Source organism: Arachis duranensis, chromosome 5 (genome assembly GCF_000817695.3).
Source record: "Arachis duranensis cultivar V14167 chromosome 5, aradu.V14167.gnm2.J7QH, whole genome shotgun sequence".
NCBI classification, from domain to species: domain Eukaryota; kingdom Viridiplantae; phylum Streptophyta; class Magnoliopsida; order Fabales; family Fabaceae; genus Arachis; species Arachis duranensis.
Genome location: NC_029776.3, coordinates 93127315 through 93138774, shown reverse-complemented (window position 1 = coordinate 93138774; position 11460 = coordinate 93127315). Strand labels below are relative to the sequence as shown.

At 34.5% G+C, this 11460-nt stretch overlaps 1 protein-coding gene across 2 annotated transcripts; it reads right to left on the bottom strand.

Moving 5' to 3' along the window:
• Window positions 1-2176: 2176 nt before the first annotated feature.
• Window positions 2177-3901, bottom strand: LOC107490555 (uncharacterized). 2 transcript variants are annotated; one of them, XM_016111323.3, is made up of 3 exons: window positions 3774-3901; window positions 3607-3685; window positions 2177-2934 (listed from the first exon to the last, which is right to left on the bottom strand). In XM_016111323.3, exons 1-3 carry the CDS (start codon window positions 3777-3779, stop codon window positions 2360-2362), a joined length of 660 nt encoding a protein of 219 aa, XP_015966809.1. In that variant the 5' UTR covers window positions 3780-3901; the 3' UTR covers window positions 2177-2359. The 2 variants fall into 2 exon arrangements, with proteins under 2 accessions (XP_015966809.1, XP_015966810.1); XM_016111324.3 differs by having other exon boundaries at window positions 2177-2939; window positions 3774-3792.
• Between the last annotated feature and the right edge of the window lie 7559 nt (window positions 3902-11460).

Sequence of the window (11460 nt, the reverse complement as noted above, 5' to 3'; positions counted from 1 at the left end):
TATTTGATGTAAATAAAAAAAATTTAGAATAAATTTAAAAAAATAAAATAAAATATTTTAATCTTTTTATTAAGTAGAAGGTAAATTTATAATTATATCATTATTTCTTTTTTTTTTGTTAGTTTTCATCTCCTAGCCAAAGAAAAAAGTTTTTTGTGGATCCATTCCATTTTTTTTTCCTTTTCATTTTTTTGATAAACCAAACAATAAAAAACTTGATTTTCCACTCATTTTTTTTTTCTGTATTTTCCTTCCCTTTATATTCGTTTAAACCAAACACTGTGTTAGTGAATATGCTAAAAAATTAGGACATGTTTTTTTATTTAAAAATATTTATTATTTACAAAAATTTTATTTATTTTTTAAGAAAATAGTAAGGTAAGATCATTCTATTTGATAAAATACCCACACCTAAATTTTATAGCTTTGGATTCGCTAATTCGATCATGATTTTCTTATCTCTAGAGATAAGAGTTTTTATTATTTTTTTTTATCGGTTGTAAAGAGGTTGACCTCCTTGTTTCTCTCATGTTACAACTTACAATCTATTTGTCGTTAAACTCCCTTTTTTTTTCAATCCATAGAATAGAGATAAAATATAGAACTGGTATCAACAGTTCATCATGGAAGAAAGAACTCATTGAATTGAAATCACTAACTAATATTAATCTAATATTAAACTAATACTATACTAAAAAAAACTGAAAAATTTTTTATCAATCTAATTTGAGCTTTTTGAAACACAAAATGATAATCAAACTCTAAGTAGTATTTAGTGATTAATTTTAGTGTATCCGTATAATTATTCTGAAATATATGACCAGCAATAAGTTAGGGGGAAAAAGATTATAATTAACTTGAAACCTGATGTGATTGTTGATAAACTATTGAAGAAAAAATCTAAATTTGGTTGTTACTTGTTTTAAGCTCTTTTTGCTCTAAACACTTGAATAACCAAATTTCTTAAATTTAGCACTTACACTTTTTTACAAAATAATTAATTAACACTTACACTTGATACGCGGCACGAAAATATTTTGACCAAGGTCAGTACTAATTCACGTCCATGACAGAAAAAAAAATGAAAACAAATATTTTGACAATATAAGTACTATGAATTAATTTTTTCCAACTCGTAATATGAATTGGTTTTTTGGAGTCAAAGGAGAACATTTGTGAACTCTTTTTTTTATTGTTATTAGAGTAATATTAAGAAATTAACTTTTTTTTCTCAAATAACATCAATCAATTTTTTAAAGATTATTTTATTATCCTAACTTTGAAATTCTTAATTTTAAATTTTTAAAAAATTAGTTAATATTAACTAATTAAAAATTAATGTCCTATACTTTCTCTTATTGTTATAGAGAAGTTTTCTTAAAAGGAGATTTGGAATAAAAAAGATTAGATCATCGAAACTAATTAGAGCATTTCCTAACTCACGAAAGAGTTACAAGAACCAGCTGAATATGTAACTACTAATTAATAAACATTATTTTCCTAATGCATGTGGTTAATTAAGAATTGTTTTTGTAGTCGTATCTCGCCTAACCTCTTACTCCAAGCAGATATTACAAGTTCTTGTATTCATTATTCATTATATATATAAGGATTAGGAGCGGTTTGAAAAATTGGACTACGACATTTCTTGTAACTACTCGGTTGTTGAACCTCAATCATTCATACCTGTTATGCATGCCAATTGAAAATTATCAAGACCTTTGAGAATTCAACTTACCTAGGGGGGCTATATATATGAATACTGCTATTATTTTGAATTAATTTTATAGTACGCAAACATTATATATATAATCTCTTTATTTTATGTAAAACTAACTAGGCTGACATACAATCTATTATTGATTCAAATGCAAGAAAGCTTGTGGAACAAAAAGGTAATGTTCAATTTGATTATTAAAATTTTTAATGCGAATCAAATTAATTCTTTATTTTAAAAAATGACCAAATAATTATAAATTTTTGTTCGTCACTAATTTCAACCATTGCTAATACAATATTAACGCAGATCGTTAAACACTAACATGACATCCAATTTAATTAAATTGATGTCCTAAATTGTTTAATTTGACTTATTTAGTCCTTCTAAAGTAAAATTTTAAGCCCTCGTCTCTATTACGAATTAAATTAGTACTTTAAGGGAAAACAAGTATTGGAGTAGAGAAAGATAAATGGAGAAGTTTATTTGATCCCAAATTCTCATATTACAAACTTGCATAGGAAAGCAATTCCGGAAATTACACGAAATATTATGAATGCGAAATTGAACACACCAAATTAAATACAATTGTGACAATCAACAGAGAACATTATTCCGAAGATCTTACTATGAATTAATTGATCACATGATGGAGCAATTGTCAGGGTTTGATTCATAAACAACCCTATCACAGTAGTAAGGAGGAGGATTATTGTACCATGGAGGGCAATTAATGTAGTATGGTGGTGGAAGAGGCTTAGAACATTTTCCATAACACTTAGGGATTTCACACTTTGAACATGCCAACTCATCACACTTGCATTTGCATTTGGGGCCTTCACACTTGTCACACTTTTCACACTTCCCCTTGCATTTTGAGCATGCAATAATGACACACTTGCATTGACACTTAGTCATGTCGCACTTTGAGCAGAAATCACACTTGCCAGAACAATTCAATGCATGACACAAAAGGGCGTATGCCTTCTCTAGTTCTTCCTTCTTTTTCTTTTCTTCTTCGTCTTTCTTTTTCTTCTCTTCCTCTTTCTTCTTCTTGTCTTCCTCCTCCTTTTTCTTCAAATCTTCTATTGTGAGAATCGACACGCTACGCTTGAACTTCTTGTTAAGCTGGTTCAAAAGGCAAATCGTGTTGATATTGCTCCCGGTAACCACTACTTGGTCTTTGTCATCTCCTTCTAGTGCCACCGAAGTTACACCTGTGCTAATTTTGTAATCTTATTTTATCATCATGATAATTTTATACATGTAATAATAACGTCAAAAATATATAGTTATTTTTGTTGATATAAAATATATAATTAAACATTGATTTGGTAGAAATTTAAGTACAGTGAAATTCAAGTTGATAATCGAGAGTTGTTAGATAAAAATAATCTAGTCAAATCAGTCAAATTATTTTACTGTACTCATCTATCAATTTCACGACTGCACTTGAATTTTTACCAATTGATTTATATCAGTTATTTTTTCCTTTTTAGAGAGTTTTATAATTTTCTTGTTACGAGAGTTAAAAGTTAATTAATATTATGAAATTTGGCTAATGATTACATATCATCACGGCTTTCTGTATTTTTCTTTTCATATAAATTTACTTATTATAAGTCCAATTATATATATTATACTTCAAAAATTAATTCTTAGACTAATATATAATAATTAATCTGTGTTACTTTTGGGGTGTATTACAGGATCCTGTTAAAGTATCTGTTAAAATGATTATGAACCAATAATATTCATCAAAGAACTGTTGACTCTATATATGATACATCTCTTCGTGATATACAAAAATATACAGGTAAATTTATATATAGAGAGAGAGAGAGATTGAGAGAGAGAATTGAATTGGCATGGTATATATATATAGTAACCTTTGACATCTGCAGCAATGGTCAACGCCTTGTTTCTGCATTTTTCACAATGCATTTCCACCTTGATAACAAGTTTTTGCTGCAATAGTTGGCATGTTAATTTAATTTGTTGAAGAGCTTATGGAAAGCATATATATGAGGGTTAATTAAGATGATGATGTAGGTACCTTCATGCTTTGTTGGTGTTGGGATCCCAAAGAGACTGAAGGCGGTTTTGTCCTATGCTTTGGAGCTGAGTGATGAGCAGTGGTTATGTTATGTAGAAATGTTTATATATAGATAAGTAGATATATCATATCATGTGCTATATGCCTTCATTCTTATTTTCACTCCAATCTCCAAACGCCCGCTACCCATACAACACCTGGCCCATATATTACTAACAAAAATGTTACTATTATTATTATTATTATTATTATTATTATTATTATTATTATTATTATTATTATTATTATGTTCTTTAAGATTTAGGATTTTTTTTTCAAAAATACACTTAAAGTTTAGTTGCATTTAATTTTGTTTTTAATATTTTAGATTTGTATCAAAATTATTTCTGAAGATTAACTCCATGTGAAATGTTAAAAATAAAATTAAAAATTTTCGGTGATATTTGACTAAAATTTTTTTTATGTGATTCAAAACCCTAGCAACTGCTCCTTATTGTTTAGTCTTTGAACTTTAAAACACTTTGCACAATGTACAGCCCGGCAAACGTTAAAAACAAAACGTTTACTTTATTATTATTATTATTATTATTATTATTATTATTATTGAAAAATAACAAAAAAGAAATCATCTTTTGACCGCTAAATGTTTTTGTTGGGCCACTGCTTGGAAAACAAGTAAAGTTGAAGAGAGCAAAGTTTGATTTATCTAATATAGTTTTTAACCAAAAAAAAGTGACAAATTAATTATCGATTTTTTAAATATTTAATAAATTAGCTTCTAATAAAATAGAAAGGATTTTTATTTTTAGAATTTCAAGTAATTTAGTTCATTAACTATAGTATTTTGAAAAACAAATTAATTTGTCAGATTCAAAAAATTATTAAAAACTAATATATGATTTTATCTTATTAGAAACTAATTCACTTAATATTCTAAAATTAAAAAAAAATTCATTCTTTTATTAGGAATTATCTAATTTGTCTAAGGAAAAAACTATTAAGAACCAAGCTGAAATTTCACTCGTTTATTTAATACTTGTCTTAGGCAAAGTCCATGGTTATTTGTGAGCCAGTGTATGGTGGGCAAATAAAGGTGTATCGGCGGTGTATATACTACCTATGTCTTAAACCAAGTTGGGTTGGTCTAGTGGTTAGTTTACTAGTCCGCTTAAGCAAGTGTCGGGGGTTCGAATCCCGCCTTGTGCATGCAGCAACTCATTGGCCAGCAGCAAACCCTTAAATGGAGCTCAGTACCGCGACGGATTAGTTCTTAGCCTATCGGATTGGGGGATACCGTGGGAAAAAAAAAATACTACCTATATCTTAAATTATACAAATAAATTCTGTATATTTTTATAATTTTTTATTGGTAACCGTAAACTGTATGTGTTTTTAGTTTACATGTTAACTAAACTCATAAATTAAAATATGTCTTAACAATAAATCGGATTCATGCATATTCTATTTATTATGGATGCTTCCTTAGTTAAGAAAAATGCTATACATCGAGAAATAAATAAAAATTAACTTTTGTAATTTTTGTGGCGGTTGAACGGGATTGTTTTTTCGTTCATTCAAATATATTGCAATAACATTTTTTTAAAAGAAATTATTGGTCTCTACTCTCTATAGTATCTCCATCCCCGCCCGAATTTGTGTAATGTATTTATCTTATTTATAATATAAATGAGATATACACATTGTTATTTTGTTTACACTGTAAACGAAATAAATAATAAACACGCTTATATATAAAACTCATTTACATGTGACTTTACTTTTCAACTATTTCCATTAGTTTTCTCTCATCTTTAGCCATTTTTATTCATATTATCGAGATACTCTGGAGATTAAGGTGCGTGTAGATGTACGGAATGAGGACATCAATCGTTTGAACGCAACATGGCATATTATTGAGACAATTAACTTTTAGATTAGTATTGTTATATTTTCACGTTTAAGTTAAATAAGCATATAGTTATAATCATGATTAGATACTTTTATAGATGTAGTATATGTTAGGTGGTAGAATATATTGTTAGTAAGTGTTAATTGATAAGTATGAGTTAACTTATTAGTTAAATTAATTTAATTAGTAAATATTTATTGTATTTGTGATGTCTTTAATATGAAATCTATATTTCTTGCATTTAGGATTTTTTAAATACATAAAATAAATATTTTATTTACGAGGTAGGTAATTTGTAGTGTTTTTTAACCATTATTCAATGTTTTAATGAAAATTACGTTTGTTTAATATGTTTTTTCGACGTTTAATTTTTAAGATTCAATTATTCTGTTTAAATGTAAAACTCTTCTTTAGTATAATTTTTATCTTTTTATTTCAACATTTAAATGTTTGTTTTTAAACTAAATTTTTTATTCCACTTTTTTTTTATCAGAGGTCTCGCCTACTTTTCTCTAGGCGAGTGAGCCACACTCTTACACCACCAGATGCTATTTTTCCTTACTTAAGGGAAGCTGGATTTGGCAACACAGTACATCTCAGGAACTTCGTATTCGACAACTCCGTGATAACACTATTCGTGGAGCGCTGGCGTTTGAAGACCCATATTTTCCGCCTGCCATGGGGTGAGTACACTATTACCCTACAAGACATTGCGTATCACTTTGGGTTACATACGCATAGAGAGGCAGTGGATGGGTGCTTACATGATTTTCAAACGTGGTACGTACGGGCACCAGACTTGGGAGTGGGTAGAGCAGCTCCTCAATGTCAGGCCTCCTTATGCTAAGTAGCAGGGTGCGCAAAGGAATGAGTTCTTTTCCATCAAGCTGACATAGCTTTAAAACCGAGTCCGGCATATGCCCGATACCACTTATGCAACCACCTTTCGACATTACACGAGGTGCTATTGCTGATCAAAGGTTACCTGATGACTGACAAGTCAAACAATTAGGTCCATCTCAGATGGTTGCCACTATTGGATGATTTCCAGAAAACGATCTGTCCTAAGGATCCGCTATGCTAGCATAGACGTACCACTTCTTATGTTCTACAGCACATTGAGATACCACAGACATTGGTGGGGGCACTCTGATTTTAGTCTATTGGATATACCATAGACTTCTTCAGTGGTGTCCACCCGAGAGACAGGTTCCAACGTATCCCATGGCCCGGGGGTAACTATTACTAATTATGGTTTTTTCCTTTTTTATTTATGTAATTGAACATCCTCTTGCATAAATTGAGACACTTTTATTATTGCATATGTCCATAAGTTGATAGATATGACCCAACAAAATAGGGACCAGTACGACCAGAGAGTTTTTCAATGGCATCTATCGTTGGATCAGTTAAAGTTACATGAGGTAAGAAAATTCTGTTTATTTGGCTTAAACTAAATAAATTAGATCTCCAATGTTAATTGTTACTAGTAATTATATCACACAGTATGTTTTAGTTCCTTTGGACGCTGTACAATGACATAACACTACAGGCCCTGTGCTCGGACTGATGGAGAGAGGAGACAAGTGGGGGACATGGATGATTGTTGTCCCCATCGTCTGTTTCAACATTATTGAGTTTCACTACGTCGATCGGGTGAAACATCACAGGACGGGGCGAGGATGTGTAGTGGCCTACTCGTCCTCAGCAGTGGTATGATAGTTGGAGGGATCGATTCTAGAATGGCCATCGAATCTCTATTCAGCCATTCACAGACTATCAGCCTACGCAGGAGTACTAGGCTTGATACCGGCAGGCTTGCTGCATAAGACATCCTTTTGGCCAGGAGGTGCTTGATGATCCCAGATTGTTGGAGCTACCGAATGACGCTCAGTCTACTGCTAGCCAACCTAGGGACGTGCTTAACCTTCCCCGGGATGTTCTTAATCATCGTCGGTGTGCTAGGAAAGTTCGAGCGGACACCTGGAGGCTGACCAGAAGAGAGAGGGGTGCCAGGGACCGTGGAGGAGCTGAGGGCCCCAAAGGGAGAGGGTCAGGCCTCACAGGGCGTGGTTGGATGTAGAGTCTAAGGAAGAGGCTGAGTATTACGGACGCGAGGAGCAAGGTGACATACCATTGTCCAGCAGAACATGCAGCACAACGCGGAGCCGTTTCGCTTGGGAAGGGAGCAGAGTCTCAAACAGGGTCATTATCATTCATCTGCTCCTGCTTCTACCTCAGTTTGGGTAACGTACTTGTCACCGAGGGGTAGCATCTCATACGACACAGATGTACGCCCTGGTGCTCAGTATGCGACACCCCCATCCATCGACTACGGGTGGTTGATGACTATATCCCAGCTAATGCTTTCACCACCATGTTATGCAGCTGGACAATCTCAGTATCAGACTTAGTCATCATATCCTCAGGTGCAGTACTACATCACTCACCTTTCCCCACATCATCCACCACCTCCACCACCTCTACCACACTCAAAGGATCCCATTCTGCATGCACAACCTCTGCTGGATCCACGGCCTAACGGACCCTTCAGGCAGGCACAACCTCCACCCTATGGCACCAGACATCGCTTGCATTACCCGCCTGATCAGCATCATTGATGTTTTTATCTTGCTTTTTTTATTATGCATCAGTCTGTATTTTGTATAAAATTTATGTTTCTATGCATGTTTTATGTAACTTGTGTTATCTATGTTATTTAGTTTGTATCTCGAGACTTTAGTTAAGTTGTTGGAATTTAAATTTTATCTACCATTGTCTAGTAGTTTATAAACTCATTTCAAGTTTTCATTCACAAAGTGACTCGAATAGTATAGGGATGATATTGCATTCAAGTACATATAAACGAACTAACAAAAAAATTGTAAATGACACATAGCAAATGTAGGACATGAATAGTGCATACGGCGACAATACAAACACGACATGGCTAAGTCTCATCTGTGGGCTGATTGGGACAAACTCTCCGAGTATGCCCGGTTTGCCTGCATAATCCACACCGTTTCTCTTGGCACTCTCCCTCATCCATCTCATTACGAAACCTCGGGAAAACTGGTCGACCAGTTGCTTTCCTGCACATGGATGGATTAGGACGCAATCGTATCCCGAACCACTCCGGCCATAGCTTCTCGTCTAGTATCCGCAGGAACTGCACTTCATACACCTTGAACACAGCCTCCTGCCTGTACACAAGATGAACATATGTCCCCCACTTAACACTTGCGGTGGCATAGGCGGGAAGTGCATGGCGACATGGGAAATGGAGTGAATGGAAGAGGCTATAATCACACGTACCCGTACTCAACTGAACACAGAAGGAACCTTGAGACCAACTCTCGAAAGGCTCTAACTCCTCCATCACAAACACTGAGGGCTGAGGCCCTCCTGTCGCAGTGCATAACATGCATCTTCGAGATTCCCTCCCTGTTCTTCTCAACGGCAGCTACTAGCCATTGAGAAAATTGATTCCCTACAGCTAGCTGTGCCTGTGCCTCCCTGTCCTTTCTGACGAACAACTACTGCAGCCTCTTATAATGCATCGTACTATGGCTGAAATCGGTAAATAATAGGTACCCTTAAGTACTGCATTCATGCACTCGGAGAGGTTTGTTTTCATGTGCCCAAACCGGTGACTGCCGTCATGGTGTTGTAACCATATATTCCAATCTACCATCTCACGCAACAAGGCTCTCAATGCATACATGTACCACTCTTATCCCGTCTTACTTAGAATATAAGTAGCATTTATGATATATCACTTGCCTTCTGCAGATTTGAAATGAGACATGAAGTTTGTGGGCCATGTGCCTGACACAATAAGCATAGAACGTTCTAGGAGGATTCCAACCACTATAATTGGCCCTTAGTGCAACCTTGATCCCCTGAGATCTATCAGATACAATCAACAGGCCTTTGGTGTCACATGTCGTCTCAAGTTGGTAAGGAAGAATGACTAGGACTCCGTAGTCTCAGACTCAACAATTGCAAATGCCACAGGAAAAATATTATTGTTACCATCTTGTGACACTCCGATAAGCAACACACCACCATATTTTCCATATAGATGTATGCCTTTGACGAAGATAAAGGGCTTGCAATACTTGGGCAGAAAAGGCCCAGAATACCTTATCAAATTGGCTGCAGTTGCAGGCCACCAAGTACCCATCATAGTACGGTACGGCCTTCAAATCACATATCGTTCTGGAACAACAACTTTGCAATGCTTGGAGCAGCCTTGGCACCTTATTGTACGACTCCTCCCAATCACCATATGTCTGTGCAATTTCCTTTTGCTTCGCCATCTAAACCTTTCTGTATAAGGATTTGAAGTGATAGTTTTGCCTAACTGCACCTTGTAGAATAGGGATACTAACTAATGGATTGGACTGTATCAGGGGTAGGATGACACTACAAATGAGGTTGTTGTCCAACTGTCGATGATCCTAAAAAATGGTGGGGCTAAACAGGCATGCGCACCTCTGTAACAAAATAAAATATACATGGCATGCATTTATAGCCAAAATAATCATGATAAATAAGAATATAACCCACAATTAAACTTCACCTCACCAATATCCGAGATTCTGTTGGAGGGCCACATGGAGACTCCAAGGACATCCTGCTGCATATTGCCGGCAATGCACATGGTACTTTAATTGATCCGACTCCACGACTCGGTATTTAGCACTTCTGCAAATGCTGTAATTCTTCACACCTTGCATTAGTGCCTCTCTGCTTTTGAATCTGTAGTCAATCCTGAATTCTACACCAAAATTTATGTTGTAATCATCTCCACTCATATTAGAAAATGAAGTTTTCTTGTACATCGCGTCCAGATCCAACATATGATAATGACTGGTACAACTGATAAGGCCGAAATTGATTGCGGGGCAGGCAGAAGATACCGAACTGATGCGTCAATCGGAATCTCTGTTACAAACTCCTCCTCCTCCTCATCATCTTCAGAAGAACCACTATCGTTGCTATCAACAACATACTCATTGGACTCCTTACCGTCCACGTCCTTGTCTTCCACTGGACTAGCATAGCGTATCGGTGGTGGTGCAACAGGTGGATCATCCTGCACAAAATTCGAGTGGCTAGATCCACCACCACCAGTATCACCAACCTCTGCAGAAAACTCCATCACTTGTTCCGTCATGATTCTCCCATGGATGTCAGACATGAGGGGCACATGTTCATCTCCATGGAGCCAAAACAGATAAAACCAAAAAATTCTATTTACTATCGGTACTAGCAACCTATACCCAACCCTTCCAACCTCTTTTCTCCCGCTAGAACTAATGCTTCTCAGTATCAGACTCTTTAGTTCGGACAAAGAACTTATTCGTTGAGTACACAATAGAATAGGTTTATCACACTCAAATATCATCCTAGTGTCACTATTTTTTGTATGACAATTGGGATACACACTTACAACCACATATGCACTACCACTAGACATTTTTGCTTAATTTTTGGAAAAAAAAAGAAGAGAAGAAGAAGTGAAATGTTTTTGGAGAATACAAATGGTTGCAGATTCTTTTATAGTTGCTGAAAATTTATTGTACCGTATCTTGTTTACAATGTAAATGAAATAACAATGTGTATATTTCGTTTACAAGTAATGCAGTGTAAATTTGTAAAAATGTTACAAAATAAAATATTTATTTTATTTATTTAAAAAATAATTAATTAATAATTTTTTAAACAATAAAAGATTAATAATTAATTATCAAGAAGACTTGAAAACTTCCG